Raw genomic sequence first — 17,559 nt, forward strand, 5'->3', positions numbered from 1 at the left:
TAATGGTCTCGGCAGCATGCTCCGAAACAAAACTCCGGATTTTAGTGAAGTTAAACATAGAAACATGATGGCAGATAAAGGCCAAATGGCCCATCTGCAGCATCCACTATCTCCTCCTCTCCCTATTGGCTAAGGCTCTTAACATTTGCATCTCCTCTTCCTATTGGCTAAGGCTCTTTCACCTGCATTGTGAGGTCATAGAGCTTTATGATTATAGAAACATAGAAACCTGATGGCAGATAAAGGCCAAATGCCCATCTGCAGCATTCACTATCTCCTCCTCTCCCTATTGGCTACGGCTCTTAACATTTGCATCTCCTCTTCCTATAGGCTAAGGCTCTTAACACCTGCATTGTGAGGTAATAGAGCTTTATGGTTATAGAAACATAGAAATCTGATGGCAGAGAAAGGTCAAATGGCCCATCTGCAGCATCTACTATCCCCTCCTCTCCCTATTGCTCTTAACATTTGCATCTCCTCTTCCTATTGGCTAAGGCTCTTAACACCTGCATTGTGATGTCATAGAACTATGGTTATAGAAACATTGTAACATTGCTCATCCACAGTAACCATTATCTCTTTCTCTCTCTGAGAGATCCCATCTGCCTATCCCAGGCTTTCTTGAATTCAGACAGTCTCTGCCTCCACCACCTCTTCCAAGAGACTGTTCCATGCATCTACCACCCTTTCTGTAAAAAAAATATTTCCTCAGATTACTCAGGAGCCCTTACACCTCTTAACTTCATCCTATGTCCTCTCATTGCAGAGTTTCCTTTCAAATGAAAGAGACTCAACTCATGCGCATTTACATTACGTAAGTATGTAAATGTCTATCATCCTCTCCTCCACTCCATTTCTTCCTCTTTTCTTTCTCCCCCATCCCCCATGTGCAGCATCTTTCCTCCCCTCCCTCCCATCCCCTTGTGCAGCAGAACCCCTACCCACCCTCCCACCATGAGACTGACATACCTCCGCTCCGAGGCTTCCTAAAGCAGCAGGGGCCGGATTGCTAAAATCGACAAGTCCAATTTTTTCAGCAAATCAGTCAGCACTAGTGTCAGGGATGGAGCCAGGAAGTGTCAGGGACATTCGGGGGAGGGGGAGGGGGCTTCATGGGTCAATCTTAACTAGGGCTTATTTTGGGGGTAGGTCTAATATTAGGAGCATCTTTAAAAATCACACTAGGGGGCTTATTTTTGGGATAGGTCTTATTTTCATGGTCAATACAATGGCCTTGATCATTGACACATGAAACTATATTTGTGATATTAAAAATACAGTTTTGCCAGACAATGCAGCAAAAAAGAAGGATTTTACTCTTTAGGGGGAATAGGGAAAGATGTGTAAAAAAAGAGCAGAACCCCATCACTTACTATTATATCTTCTCAAGAGATTAAATAAGGACAGAGCAAAATGCTTCATCTCCTCCACTAGCTTGATCCAGTTTCTACAGAACACATGGGTTCTGCTGCCCCCTTGTGGACCCTTTATGTCTACAGTATTCATCTGGTATAGTAGAGTTTCTCCTTTCTGCCTCCTTTAGTTTTCTGGGGAAAAAAAAAAAATGATGGAGAGTAGATGCCTTTGTTAAACATAGATTATGCTAAACTTTCAATAACAGCGGAATCTGGATAGGCCCGCTACCTATGAATATATCACACCCTTACCCCCTCCCCTACATTATCCCACAAAATACTCAACACTAATTATGGTAAAAATTAGCCGCAGCCCAGTTTATTGGTCATAACAGGTTATTAAATAACATAACAATGTATAAACAGTATAAACATCAAAAACAATTATTTCGAGCTACTGTAATAAAACAGGTTATGCCCCCCGACCCCGCCATGAAGCTAGAATCTGGGGGGGTGGCATGTCCCCCACATGCCCCAGTAACCCGGGTCACCTGACCCACCAGGCACGGCTCCCAGCCGGCCCACCGCTCATCACCTGATGAGCCCAGCCAGTAGCTCGAGATACCGCCCAAACTATCCCAACGCACCCCTCTCTACCCAAAACCCAAGGGCGGGCGGGCGGGAAAGCCGCCTCGGAGGACCAGAAACGCCCTTAGTCCTCCGAGGCTCAACTTATAAACCCTCCCCCCTCCCGACGCCCTCCGCGGCCGCGGCTACCAATGGCAGGTCTTCCCAGCGGCGGGAAGACCTGCCGACCAATCCCCTGCCTCCTATTCCCCCCTTACGGTCCCGCGTCTCCGACGGGCTACCGCGCGGGCCTCCCAGCTCCGCGTTAGGTACGCCCGTCGAGACGAGCTCTCGGGCTGCCTATAACAGCGGAATCTGGATAGGCCCGCTACCTATGAATATATCACACCCTTACCCCCTCCCCTACATTATCCCACAAAATACTCAACACTAATTATGGTAAAAATTAGCCGCAGCCCAGTTTATTGGTCATAACAGGTTATTAAATAACATAACAATGTATAAACAGTATAAACATCAAAAACAATTATTTCGAGCTACTGTAATAAAACAGGTTATGCCCCCCGACCCCGCCATGAAGCTAGAATCTGGGGGGGTGGCATGTCCCCCACATGCCCCAGTAACCCGGGTCACCTGACCCACCAGGCACGGCTCCCAGCCGGCCCACCGCTCATCACCTGATGAGCCCAGCCAGTAGCTCGAGATACCGCCATAGGGGCCAGTAAACCCTTACAGGCCCCCCCCCACCAATGAACAGAGCTGCGACTAAGATAGCGCCCAACGCTCACAACCCGACGAGAAATCGTCCAGCAATAAATCCCAGCCCACGTCCGACAAATGTACCCGATCCCTCGCAAACAAACCTAAACAGGACACATCCACCCAGTCGTGTCGTAGTTGCACCCCCCCCCTAGACTCCACCCAGCGCCCCACCTGACGGTTAACCTTGCACAAACCCCTGGTCCATCTCCTGGACTCCAGCCGACGTGGTCGAGGAATAATGTCCGACCACAGCAGCGTCGTGCCCGGGAACCATTCCAATATCATCCGAAGATCCCCTAGAATAGTGTCAATCAGGTGCTTCCCCGTCTGAGAGTCCACGTCGTTACCCCCCAAATGCAGCAGCAGGATATCCGGACGACGAGGGCGACGACGGAAGTCAGCCAGCAACGGTAACAGCTGATGCCACCGCATACCCCGCTGACCCCACCAGGACACGCGAATGCCCAAGTGCTGCAGACCCAAGTGCTGACCACCAGGCCGGATCGCGGCACGCTCTCCCGCCCAGTGGACGAAGGAGTGCCCGACAATCCACACAGTACGCTGTCGCCACACCGCATCTGCAAGGCAAACCCAACAATCAAATCCAGTTCTAGAGTAAAAGCCTAACCCTGGTTAGTAAAGTGTCAGACCCGAGCATGCACCAACCAGCTACATCCACCCACACCCCCGAAAACCAGGTACCCCTCAGTGGAAACATAGGCCAATCTGCCCCACCTAGATCCCTCCTTGATCTAAACCTCGTGCAATCCCGTGAGGCCGGATGTAACTCCTATAACAGTCCGATGACCAACGCCCTAACCGTCGAATCCCCTCGCCGGGCACCCCAGCCAGGAAGGCGCAAGTGGCAGCCCCAATCCGAAATGAATGAGTACCAAAATGCGCTGGGTCCTCGCCACATCGGCGCAAAACTAGACGCAGCACTGCTAAGAACTGATAACGTGTAAGGGGCCCGCCGTCTACGTGCAACAACAAGGCCAACCCCAAAGGAGGACGAACCGCCATATAGGCGCACAGAGCCGTAACCGGGCAAGTAACACCATTTATCTTATTCAAAACCACCGTACGGCCCCTGCCCAGCTGGTCCGTCTTGGATCTGGCCAGATATAAACTAACTGTACTGTCGCCGCACTGTACATGCCGCAATAAGAGGCCACGCGCACCCACAGTATCGGCAGGATGCACCAGTAGCTCACCGACGCGGAAAGCCCCGAAAAAGGCAAGCGAAAAAGCAGCAGTGAACAGCAGCACCTCGTATCGGGACCGAGCCACCGCCGGCAATTCCACGATCAACCTTGTCAATAAGTCGTGAGAAATCGGCTGCCGAGCATCGGGTTGTCGCGGCGCAATCCTAGCCATAGCCGTCAGAAGTCTACGCACTAGGAAACCCGAGGACGGACAACGCCACCCCAAGGCCCTAGAGAAGAATGTAAAACCAGCTAAATGGCCAGCCACGACTCCCCGTGAAAAACCAGCACGATGCGAATCCAGCACAAATTCCGCCAGCAGGGTCTCGGATACATGTCCCGGGGACCAATCCCGGGAAGACAGGAAGGCGAACAATCGACGGAATCCAGCATTGTATCGAGTCCATGTGGTAGGAGCCACCGACTGTCTCAGCAAGTCCCAGAGCCCTTCCCGACCAGGCTCCATAAATGATCTGGCATCTGCAACCCCCGAGGCTGCGCGTCTGGCGCCAACCGACGAAACTGTGAAAAATTAAAGCGAGAAAGCGCGTCAGCAATACAGTTGCGACTCCCTGGCACATGCCTAGCCCTAATGTATAAATTGAGCTGCAAACAACGCAGAACGATCTCACGCATCAACTGATTAACCTGCAAACATTTTGCGGCATGCCGATTGACGACCTCCACAACCCCCATATTATCACACCAAAATAGCACGCGCTTATTACGCAGCCGAGCCGGCCAAAGTTCACAGGCGACCAGAAGCGGGAAAAGCTCCAAAAAAGTCACATTACGTGTAATACCACTCCGCTGCCAGGCAGCAGGCCAAGGCGCAGCACACCAGTCCCCCTGGCAGTAAAGGCCGAAACCGAGGCCACCTGCCGCATCAGAGTAAAGTTCCAAATCCAGGTTAGACAACTCGGGCTGTTGAATCGGCAACGTGCCATTAAACCGCGTGAGGAACCCGACCCACATCCTAAGATCCGCCCGGATACCCGCAGATATACGCACGAAGTGGCGACGATCACGGACGCCTGAGGTGGCAGCAGCCAGTCGTCGAGCAAACGCCCGCCCCATAGGCAATACCCGACATGCAAAGTTAAGAGATCCCAGCAGTGATTGAACGTCTCTGAGGGTAGCCCTGCGGGACTCGGCCAACCGAGAAATCTGCAACAACAGGAGATGTACCTTGTCCCGTGGCAACCTGGTAACCATTGCCACGGTATCAATCTCAATACCCAGAAAAGTAAGCACCGTAGTTGGGCCCTCCGATTTATCTGCCGCCAACGGAATACCAAATGTAGCAGCCACGCTTTCAAATGACGCTTTTAAACAAGAACACACCGCAGACCCCGCCGCTCCAACAAAGAGAAAATCGTCCAGATAGTGAACGACCGAATCCGCCCGTGCAACGCGTACCGTAACCCAGTGCAAGAACGTACTAAACATCTCAAAGTAAGCGCACGAGATGGAACAGCCCATCGGTAAACAACGATCGTAATAAAACCCGCCCTCGAATCGAAAACCCAGCAACGGATACGAGGAGGGATGGACAGGTAAAAGCCGGAAGGCAGACTCAATGTCCACCTTTGCCAGGAGAGCACCACACCCAGCCTGTCCCACCAGACGTTGCGCACAATCAAAAGACGAATAGCGAACTGTACACAGGTCACGAGGAATGCCCTCGTTGACCGATCGGCCCAACGGCCGGGACAGATTGTGAATCAAACGGAACTTACCAGGGTCCTTCTTAGGAATGATAGCCAACGGGGAGACCATCATAACCAAGAAAGGTTGCTCTCGAAAAGGCCCCGCAATGCGCCCAAGTCTAGCCTCCTCTTGCAATTTGGACCGAACCACCTCCCGCAGGCTATTCACGGAGGATGCGTTAGTAACCCGCACCGAAGTCACCGGCTTCTCGTACGGTATAACAAAACCCTCAACAAAACCCTTCTCCAAAAGTACTGCAGCCCTCCGATCACTATAACAGCGCAACCACGGCCGGAGGGCCGCCACCTTAATCGGAGTGGGGACCCCAGAAGAACCCACCTCATTTTGCTGCCCCTGAGGGCAAGGCCACTCCCTTTTTTGGGCATTTAAGCGCTGAGTGTCCCTGCCCACACAGAGAGCAGGCGTGCCGGAATTTACAATCCGGAAAGGGGCACGTCGCTTTGTTGAACTTCCAGCATAGGTCATTCCCTCCCCCAGAACCCTGACCCGATTGCCCTGCTCCGGACCGAAAGGAACGGTACCCGCCCGTCGAACCTTGCTGCATCGATCGAGCCGCAACACTCGCCGCAGCTCCCCCAGGTCTAGCCATATTCGTTAGCCATAAATTGATATCTTGAGTACCCCAAGACATGTGCTTGTTTTCTTCCATCTTATCTCTAAAGGCCTCGTCATAATTGAGCCAGGCCCAACCACCGAAACGCTGATAAGCGTCAAGCACAGAATCCACGTACGCCAAGAGCAGGCCATAATCCTGAGGACGAGCCTGGCCCCATACGCTGGCCAGACGAAGAAACGCCCGCGTCCAGTTAACCACATTACGGGAGACCTGACCCGATTTTACCTTGCCCTCTTCCTTCTTAGCCTTCTTTTTACTCCTGCGCGTCCTGCCCTCTAAGAGCCGAAACACATCAATGCACGCTCGCTTTTTAATTTTTCGACGCAACCTTCTAGGAACCTTCTCCCATAGCTCGGTGAGCGCCACCAATGCCGGAGCACCCCTATCCTGACTCTCTTGCCCCGCCTGTTCGCCCAGCGCCCTCGACCGAGACCGTGAGGAAGACGAAGAAGCAGTGGAGGTTAAAGAAGAAGAAGACGAAGAAGAGGAGGAAGCCCTAGCCCTCCGCTTACGCTTGCGCTTACCCTTCCCAATCCTCCTACCCCGTTCCCCACCCTCAACAGCCTCTAAGGCCATGTTACCCATGTCCTGCGCTCCTCCAGCGATGATCGGTCCACTCGACCCTCCAGCAGCGCCATCCGCAGCAGCTACCATGTAAGGACCCCGCTGTCCGGACATCGCCGATATCCCTCCGCCAGCAGCGCCATCCGCAGCAACCACACGACCAAGTCCCCTCCGTCCGGGCTCCTCCGTCTGAACACCACCGGATCTCTGTACTTGCTCCTGGAAGGAGGTGGCCGCAGCTTCACGTCCTACCGACGAACCAGCGAAGACCTGTGAAGACAAACCAAAACAAGGACCAGACAACTGCACAGCACCAGAAGGAGGAACCCCAAAAGGACCACCAGCACCCCCCACTCCCCCAAGGGCCCACCAATCCGCAGGACCGCCGCCACGACCCATCCCACGGCCCCACGCGGACGCCGGATCGAATACTCCAGCGCCCCCCATCGGCCAGGGCACCGGACTCCAACCCGCACCCCAAGACCCCGAAGCCCAGGGAGGCCAGAAGGAAGAATGAACAGAGGGCAAGCCGATGCTCTGAGCAGGCGCAGAGACACCCACGCTCAAACCCCCAACAGGATCTCCCAGGCCCCCAGCACCGACCGTCCCAGCACTTGCCTGAACCCTGAACTGCACTGCTCTCTCCGTTGGGCCCGCAACCGCACCCCCGCTCAGTAAGTGGTCACCGGCCTGGGGAAGTGAAAAATCTGACTCCACTGTTGCAGTATGCAACACATCCGGCTGACTCACTAGATCAGCACGTGGCTCAGGCCCAGCCATGCTATCAACCTCCCCCGCGGTCAGCGATGCACGCCCAGACTCCGCCACCACCCTCCCCCCGACAGAACCACCGGACCTCACCACTTTGCGGGCCCTCCCGCCGGACCGCGCGATTTCCAACGGTCCCCCTCCAGCCCCCAGCGCAATGGACTCCCGGGCAATCTCCCGAGAACGCCTCGGCGGCAGGGAACGCTCCCGGGTCGGCACGGTACTCACCGGCTCTTCCTCCTCATCAAATGAGCTCCCTGCTGCAAAGGACAGCTCGACCGCACCGGCACCGGCACCCGAACCCGACTCCATGCCGCCAAAGCCGCCTCGGAGGACCAGAAACGCCCTTAGTCCTCCGAGGCTCAACTTATAAACCCTCCCCCCTCCCGACGCCCTCCGCGGCCGCGGCTACCAATGGCAGGTCTTCCCAGCGGCGGGAAGACCTGCCGACCAATCCCCTGCCTCCTATTCCCCCCTTACGGTCCCGCGTCTCCGACGGGCTACCGCGCGGGCCTCCCAGCTCCGCGTTAGGTACGCCCGTCGAGACGAGCTCTCGGGCTGCCTACAATCCCAACGTCAACCCACTCCTCACTCCCCAAACCCACCCACACAGTCATATGTAAGAAGCAGGGCCAGATGCATCCTCGTTTTCCCATAGACAGAGAATGTTGTCTGATCTCCACCACTCGGCCTTGTCACACACTCCCCCCCCCCAACACGGCTGAGGCTTCGAACATGCCAGTTCGTTCTTTATTAATAATGCAGAGAAAAGCACATTCAAATGTGCAAAGACTTAAACCCAGATAAATGTGGGACTGATTTCAAATATATTTAGTTTGTTATTTAGGTACTGTGGTTTTCCATTTCTCTCAAAGTAGCCATCCTACTGGCACAGTTTGAGTCTAAAAGAGAAGCACAGTAGTTAATTTCTGTGCTCTGATTTTCATAAGCTTTTTGACATGGGGGGGGGAGAAAAAACCTAAAAATATATCAGTAATATGAACAGCATGCAGCCCTAATTATTGTATTCCAAGGCCCAGAACTGTAAAGGATTTTCACCATGTCACAAAATGGGACAGGCAACGTAGCACATCTATCTCCCTGGGTCTTCATTTTGCTGCTAACAGCAGGGAAGGAATAGAATCAGTCCCATCCTGTGAATTTCTCTCTTTTGCAAAAGGCGATGGCTTTGTGTTATCATTTTAATAGGGAGAACAAGATAGTATGGCGTTGAAAAACACAGCATCAAAACAATACAAAAGGTAAAAAGCAACCCCACGGTCAAACTATGGAGACAAGACAAAGATGCGAGGAAGGGCCACTGATCAGACCGTTGTGTGAACAAACACGTTTATTTATAATGAAGAATCTCAGTTAAAATTCACACAAGTATACATTTAAATCAAACAAAATGCGACAGGCATGCAAAGTCCTTTGCAAGAGAGTATGTACTGGACCCCAACACGGTCAGTGTTTCGGCCGCAAGGGCCTTCTTCAGGGGTGTAAAAGTTTCCCAGTAGATGGTGCCAAATGACAAAATAAGCCGAACTGAGTTAACTTGCAGAAAAACACGCTGAGGTGCCTGCTGCCTAATGCAATCTCGAAAGCATAATCACAATTTCAAGAGAAACGCTGCGATAGCCAGTATATGCTCTCTTACAAAGGACTCTGCATGCCTGTCGCATTTTGTTTTATGGTGTCAGGTCAAAAGCGCCCAGACAATTGAGCGCAGGGCGCACCGCCGCGCCGCTCTAAATTAGTTTTTAGCGCTCCGACGGGGGGGCGTGGGGGGGGGAACCCCCCACTTTACTTAATAGACATCGCGCCGCGTTGTGGGGGCATTGTGGGGGGGTTGTAACCCCCCATATTTTACTGAAAACTTCACTTTTTCCCTGTTTTTAGGGAAAAAGTTCAGTTTACAGTAAAATGTGGAGGGTTACAACCCCCCAAACCCCCCATAACGCCAGCGCGATGTCTATTAAGTAAACTGGGGGGTTCCCCAACAAAACCCTCCGTCAGAGCCCCTAAAAACTGTAATTTAGAGTGGTGCGGCGGCGCGTGCTGCGCTCAATTGTCAGCGCGCACTTTTGTCTTTCGTGCCGTTGTCTATGAACCTTGTTTTATTTAAATGTATTCTTGTGTGAAGTCTACATTATAAATAAACATGTTAATGTAACGGGCTAAACAACTAGTTATAAAGGGTGATAAATGCAGTGGAGGATCGATGAGAGCCAAAAGGGTACAGAGGACTAAGGAAATGGTGATGGATAGTGCCGGGAGCCAATAGAAGACAGAAAGAAAGACAAAGAGACAGGGAGAGAGACATAAAAAAAGAAAAAGAGAAAGAGACAGAAAGAAAGACAAAGACAGACAGGGAGAGAGACAGAAAGACAGGGGCAGAGAGACAGACAGGGGCAGGGAGACAGACATAAAGACAGACACACAGGGGCAGGGAGACAGACAGACAGAAAGACACACAGGGAGACAGACAGACAGAAAGACACACAGGGGCAGGGAGAGAGACAGACGGGCAGGGAGAGAGACAGAGAGACAGACAGACGGGCAGGGAAAGAGACAGAGAGACAGACAGACGGGCAGGGAGAGAGACAGACAGACAGAAAGAAAGAAAGCGGGAGGGAGAGAGACAAAGAAAGAAAGAGAAATTCTACACATCTATTCTAGCACCTGTTAATGTAACGGGCTTAAACACTAGTTCAGAATAAACAACAAAACAATCATTCCTTTTGAAAATATGCTCTTAATTTTGGCTCCCAGAGTTTCCGAGCACACTATTGTCCAAAACTTTCAGAAACTCCCCTTAGGCTCTTGCCAGTGGTAAGTATCCTTTAAAACACTTACCACTTTGCTATTACCAATAAAAGTTAACCTAAAATGCTTCCTTTGAGTTTTATAAGCACTCTCAAAGGAGCAGGGTTCTACCTCCCAGATCTGTTCTGTTGACATGAGCCCATCAATTCATTTCAGGTTATAGATTTTTAATGCAATCTTGCTACTCGGACACTTCTTCCAGCTGCATTCCTGGAATTATCTTCTTCTATCAAACCTGGACCTTTATACCAAGCTTCACTCAGGATTTAGCAGCTCATCAATAGCAATTTGGATTTTCTCTAGCAATTCCTTCACCCAACTTAACCACCTTCATAGTCCTTCTTCCAGGCAGAGATACCACCCTCCTTAAGACAGGGTGAAACTTTAGTTAAAGCACTTTCAAACACAGCCATGTCCCAGTATAACAACTTTGCGTTCAGGTCTACATGGGGCCTCTCTTCCACGCTTTCCCCATCGCACTCCATTTGTTCTCAGCCCTCCCCCTGAAAGGTCACTTGGACACACAAAGTCAGAGGCGTGAAGAAAGTACAAGAAATTTATTACGGTATACCGGACTCTAGTGCAGTTAATAGCCTGCCTTCTAGAGTGTCAGAAACAGGAAATACACTGACTTTTATGCCCTTTTTGCAAACTAATATATGCAAAAACTACAATTTTCATTTGTTACTTCTATAACTTTCTACAATTATTATTGGTCCTAAGCCAGCACTTATGATAGGTTCAGGGGTATAACTTATAGTCCTATAGAAAACTAGCTCATTTCTCTGCTTATCTAAATCTTACAGGTCTAAATGTTAAATGTACAGAAGGGCAGGACACATCATGGCTCAAACTCTTATCTATTTAGCTTACAATGTGGTAAGGTAGGGACATACATTTTAGGCACATGAAGTCAATAGATTGTACACTTTCTTCAGCTATGTAGGCCAGAGCAATATTTTAAACAACAGTTAACCATTTCAAGACCCTACACCCCTATCTCCAAGTCCTGGGTTTCCTGCTCTGACTGGTATGTTAATTCAGGGAAAACCACCTCAAGTTTAGAACCATACCTGTTCTGCTGTGGTCTCCTTTCCTTTTCTCTGGTTCTGGCCCCCTGTGGCTTGGCAGCAAGTGGTTTCTTCACTGGACTCCTGCTTTGCTCTGCCCAGCACTGCTGGGGTAATCAAGGCAAGGGCCAGGTGGCTGTTGGCTCCTGATTGGGGCTGCTCTGAACAGTGGATTAGCCTGATCACCATTAGCTTTTTGCTTCATGCTTTCTCTAGGCTTTAATTCAGGACTGCACTGTTTTATTTTGCTGGACTGAATTAAACCTGTATTCCTTGCTGTCACCCTAGCACAGGGGTCTCAAAGTCCCTCCTCAAGGGCCGCAATCCAGTCGGGTTTTCAGGATTTCCCCAATGAATATGCATGAGATCTATTAGCATACAATGAAAGCAGTGCATGCAGATAGATTCATACATATTCATTGGAGAAATCCTGAAAACCCAACTGGATTGCGGCCCTCGAGGAGGGACTTTGAGACCCCTGCCCTAGCAGGTGGCTTCTGAGAAACAGCTAAATAGGTTTCCTCTACGTTTCATATCTTTTCTAGCTTTAGTCTGGGTTTAGAAACAGGCTTAAGGGAGCCATAGTTCAGCAGGTCTGGCTTTTAAGACGGGAGTCACAGGGGCTTCCCCGTGACAATATTTCACCTACAACTGTATCTCAAAATCTTATCAAACATATAAGAAGCTAGTCCAATAAAAAGTTGCCACCTACAACTTACTTATGAACCCTTCGTTTCCATTGTACAAGAGAAAGTTAAAAAGGTTACGGCTCTTCAGCTTGGAAAAGAGACGGCTGAGGGGAGATAGGTGTCAGCTCAAAAGCGCGCCAGGACAAAGGCGCGCCCAGACAATTGAGCGCAGCGCGGAGGCGCGCGCCGCTCAAAATTACTGTTTTTAGGGTTCCGACGGGGGGGGGCGCGGGGGGGAACCCACCCACTTTACTTAAAAGACATCGCGCCGCGTTGTGAGGGCGTTGTGGGGGGTGTGGGGGGGTTGTAACCCCCCACATTTTACTGATGTCTATTAAGTAAAGTGGGGGGATTCCCCAACAAAACCCCCCGTCGGAGCCCCTAAAAACTGTAATTTTCTTCGGCGCACGCCTCCGTCTTGCGCTCAGTTGTCGGCGCGCGCCTTTGTCTTTCGCGCCGTTGTCTATGAACCGGGGAGATAGGATTGAAGTCTACAAAATCCTGAGTGGAGTAGAACGGATACAAGCGGATCGATTTTTCACTCTGTCAAAAATTACAAAGACTAGGGGACACTTAGAACATAAGAAAGGCCATCTCCGGAACAGACCTTAGATCCATCAAGTCCGGCGATCCGCACACGCGGAGGCCCCGCCCAGGTGTACCCTGGCATAGTTTTACTCCTCATATTACTCTAAGCTTCTCGTAAGGAGATGTATGTCTAGCTTACCCTTACCCATGTCACTTTATGCCACTCATAAGGAGATGCACATCTAACTTACCCTTAAATCCTAGAACGGTGGATTCCGCAATTACCTCTTCTGGGAGAGCATTCCAGGTGTCCACAACTTGTTGCGTGAAGCAGAACTTCCTGATATTTGTCCTGAACTTGTCCCCCATTAACTTCTGTTCATGTCCTCTTGTCCGTGTCACATTAGACATTGTAAATAATTTTTTTTCCTGCTCTATGAAGTTACAGGGAAATACTTTTACAACCAATAGGAGGAAATATTTTTCCACTCAGAGAATAGTTAAGCTCTGGAACACATTGCCAGAGGTTGTGGTAAAAGTGGATATTGTAGCTGGTTTTAAGAAGGGTTTGGACAAGTTCCTGGAGGAAAAGTCCATAGTCTGTTATTGAGACAGACACGGGGGAAGCCACTGCTTGCCCTGGATCGGTAGCATGGAATGTTGCTACTCTTTGGGATTCTAGAATCTTGTCACTCTCTGGGATTCCGGAATCTTGCTATTCTTTAGGATTCTGAATGGAATGTTACAACTGTTTGGGATTCTAGAATCTTGCTATTCTTTGAGATTCTGTACGGAATGTTGCTACTCATTGGGTTTTGGCCAGGTACTAGTCACCTGGATTGGCCAGCGTGAGAATGGGCTACTGGGTTGATGGGCCATTGGTCTGACCCAGTAAGGCTATTCCTATGTTCTTAAGGGCGTGTCTTGTTGAAGTAAAACCTTTTGCTTAAAATCAGTTCTCCATCTCCCCCACTGATACATACAATGTGATGTGACCAGATTCCACTGCAGTTTGCACTGGAGCAAGAGGTGATTTCCAGAATTAATCAAGTCAGAGTTATGGCTGAGATCCAGGGGATTATTGTACCTCCCTCCCCTTACCCCCCCCCAAAAAAAAAACAAAAATGACTGAAGATACATGTGAAAAGGTACACCAACAATGCGGGCCGACAACTGCAGCCCGTGAATCTGCAAGGCCCTGATTTGCTGAGACTCCTCAGGCCCCGTCCCTTGGAAGGGACTTGAGGCACCTCAGGGGCGGGGCCTGAGGAGTCTCAGCAAATCAGGGCCTTCATGTTAGGGTAAGGTTTATATCATGATTATGGGAACCCTAATCATGATATAAACCTTACCCTAACACGAAGGCCCTGATTTGCTGAGACTCCTCAGGCCCCGCCCCTGAGGTGCCTCAAGTCCCTTCCAAGGGACGGGGCCTGAGGAACCCTAATCAGGATATAAACCTTACCCTAACACTAGATAGCAAGTGAATATTTAAAGTGTAGTGGGGGGGTCCGGGGGTCCTACCCCCCCCTTCAAAAAAGGGTTACTTTGTAACCCTCAAAAAGACAAAATAGTATCCACCACTGCGCGCAATTGTCAGGGCACATTTGTCACAGCACAATTGTCCTGCACTCATTTGACGGGTCACCATGTGAGAAAGCTGCAGGTGCATATTAGAAATTGTATTTATTCATTTTTATTCATATACCACTTATAGCCCAAGAGATTTACATTCAGGTACTCAAGCATATTTCCCTATCTGCCCTGGTGGGCTCACACTCTACATAATGTATGGATTAAGTGACATGCTCACGGAGCAGCATTGTGATTTAAACCCACAACCTGAGGCTACAGTTCTAACCACTCTGCCACATTAGATAGAGCCACTCACAGGTTACCCACAGATTAACCACAGAGTCTGTACTGTATGCACTGATCCCTCTATGCTGAATGGTACTCCTCCAGCTACAGTCCTGTCAGAGGGAAGCACTGTTTTGCTATCAAATTTTCAATAGGGACAGGCAGTTCTGCAAGATTCCAGAGGACTTGCTTGTCCCTAAAAATTGGAAACAGAATGTTGAAGCATCGCCCCCCAGTGGTAGCAATGTAGTTGGAGGACTCCAACTCAGCTTACAGGGAACAGTGACTACTGGCAAACGGGCGCCTGAAACGTATGATTATTCTACTGTTGGCCTCAAGTTGTAGGTCAACATCCCCAAGTCCAAAGATCAACCTTTTGGTTTGTAAGAAGGATCCCATCCTTTTATATTAAATGACAATGGTTCAGTTATAGTTCAGTTTTCATTTTATTTTTTTCTGTTAACATCTTAAAAAAAAAAAATTACAGGAATACAGTGTAAAACCACAGTGTGCTCTCTTTCCTACCAGGAACATAAAAATTGATAGCGCTGGCCTCTTCAAATATTTCCATCTGCTTCAGAAATTTCCATCGGACGCTGCCAAAAATCTTTTACGGAATCGTTGACAAGAGGGCAAATTAAGGGTTTCTTTGATGGAGCACCATTTTCTAGTAAATGATTGCTACCCATTTTGGGTTGTTTTCTTTTTTTCAAATGAGAGAGGCCAGTCTACCTCAAAGGATTATTTTTTAACTCTCACCACCCCAAAGCAGTTACTGTATCTGACTTCGCACAAAAGGAACAGACGAGAAGGTGAACATCAAGCTATTGTAAGTATCAAGAAGCAGTTCTTGTGGGTGGTCAGTGGCCAGCTCTTACTACACACTACAAGGATCAGGTCTGCCTTTCACGATCTTGTCCAGTACTTGTGATAAAGAACAGTAACAGGAGGCTTTTGAAATTCAAATGGAAACAATTATCTTCCCTATTGTTCTAACCTTCTATCTTTCCTTAATGTATTGTCGTTCCACCCGCCCACCTTATGTACACCTGGTATTGTCCACGTCTAGTGTGATTTGAGTGTTGTTGGTATCCCGATTTTTTAAAATTGTATAGCGCCTTGAAATATGATATAGCATGTGAACTGAGTCGAGCTCCGTTGGGAGATGATCCAGTATATAAATTGAAGACTAGATTAGATTAGATATAGAAATTTAATCAAATTTTTAAATGAAACTTGAGTGACCTGTTGAAAATGGCCAAAGTCCAGGTGGCTTGTGATATGTGCCAGCATGGCAGCATTGGGCCTGACAGTCCTCCAAATATCTATATCATGACTGATCATCATCATTGCAACCCGTGGTCCTTATAGACCAAGAGAGCCGGTGGTGGGAACCACCCTTCTTGCCCACGGTCTCTTCCTGTCCTGAGCCATATATGCTTAGTGCCCTTTTGACATCAAGTCCATTCCTGGAGGTCAACCAGCCATCTTCTTTTTGATCTTCCTCTTTTCCTCAGTCCTTCAGCTCTTCCAAGCATTGTTGTCATTATCAGTCTGTTGACTTTCATCCTACTGAAGTTTCCAAAGGTCACCAGGTTCTTTGTTCTGACCTTAACCGTAACTCTTATTTTCTGTTTCAAATCCTGTCAGATCTCTGTTACTCAACATATCCCTACAGTTCTTTAAAAGTTAGGTGTACTGTACAGAATCACGCTTAGCACCACCTAAGTGGCATTGGGCATTGCTAGGCAACCTAACTAGGCACACCAGATTTATACAAAGATTTTCTTTACCTAACTTGAAAACACGCCCGTGATCTGCCCCCTAACTACACCCATTTTAGGTAGGTGCTTTGAACTGGGTGCCTAGTTTCTCAGAATCACGATTTTCGAGTTGGGGACCTAACTTTCAATTAAGTACAATGGACGGCAATTATGAGGTGTTATGTGCCAATTACTGGAGCTGATTAAGTCTATGAGTGACGGAGCAGCGCAGAGCATTCAGCGCACTGGCCGGCGCTAAAAACCTCTTGTGTGGTTTTGTAAAAGGGGAGGGGGGAGTTACGCACCTATATCAGCTAGCTACATCAATGTAGGTGTCTAACTTTAGGTGGCCTATCTATATATTTATTTATTTAAATTCTTGGGATTTATTAACCGCCTTTATGAAGATATTCAATAGAATTTGCCCCTGTGTTTGCAGATTTGGGAGGGTGTGCAATTTAATTGAAAAACAAGCCAATCGTATTTGCCAGTTTAGCAGAGTGTCCTTACATTCTCCAATGGTGATTCTTCCTTTTTCCTTTCTTCCTATCATTTTCAGTTTCTTCTCCCCCTTCTTTAATTCAGGACTCAATAATACGCTATCACTATAGCTCCTGGGGCCTGCACATGAAGCAGGTATGAAGTATTAGGCACTATAAATACTGGTGCATATACTTCACATACTGCCTGTCCGTGCTTTGGGTTTCCTGCAGTTTGTTGTTGCAGTCCCTAGGCATTAGGGCTGTCTGTGGTTTGAATGTGTGACAGTCGGTTAATGCTATCTGCATTTGCATGGAGATAGGAAGATCAACAGAAGTTCAGAGAGGGTGTGCAGACTTGCTGGCTCCAGGAGGTGGTTGGAGACCTAGCTCTTGGGTTCCAGCAGTTTCTGGAAGCCAGGTAAGTGAGAAGCCAGCCTCAATGCTTGGATCTCTGCAGGGGGAGGGCTAGTTGAAAGAGTGTTTTAGTTGGAAAAAAATGTTTTTTTTAGTCTCAGGATGCTTAGAAGGGTCATTTATTTTTTTTCAGCAAGATTTTGATGTTTTGGTTCAAGCAGTCATTCTCCTATCTCAACTAGATTATGCAAGCTCACTTTAACAGACCTGTGAGGCCCATCTGGTTTCTGCCCATTTTCATTCTGGTGCAAAACCATTAGACACCCCCCCACCCCCGGTTGATCTCTAGTTTTTCCTATCCCTCTTCACTTCATTTTACAAACCTGCCACAGAGA

The 17,559-nt window shown here is 49.0% G+C and overlaps 1 protein-coding gene across 2 annotated transcripts; it reads right to left on the reverse strand.

Annotated features, from left to right (window-relative positions):
* Nucleotides 1–2,398: 2,398 nt before the first annotated feature.
* On the reverse strand, nucleotides 2,399–7,314 carry LOC117368118. 2 transcript variants are annotated; one of them, XM_033961462.1, is made up of 2 exons: nucleotides 6,839–7,314; nucleotides 2,399–3,283 (listed from the first exon to the last, which is right to left on the reverse strand). In XM_033961462.1, the coding sequence occupies exons 1-2, from the start codon at nucleotides 7,266–7,268 to the stop codon at nucleotides 2,709–2,711; spliced, it is 1,005 nt and encodes a 334-aa protein (XP_033817353.1). In that variant the 5' UTR covers nucleotides 7,269–7,314; the 3' UTR covers nucleotides 2,399–2,708. The 2 variants fall into 2 exon arrangements, with proteins under 2 accessions (XP_033817353.1, XP_033817352.1); XM_033961461.1 differs by having other exon boundaries at nucleotides 2,399–4,432.
* Nucleotides 7,315–17,559: the final 10,245 nt, after the last annotated feature.

This window comes from Geotrypetes seraphini, chromosome 10 (genome assembly GCF_902459505.1).
Source record: "Geotrypetes seraphini chromosome 10, aGeoSer1.1, whole genome shotgun sequence".
Classification (NCBI taxonomy): domain Eukaryota; kingdom Metazoa; phylum Chordata; class Amphibia; order Gymnophiona; family Dermophiidae; genus Geotrypetes; species Geotrypetes seraphini.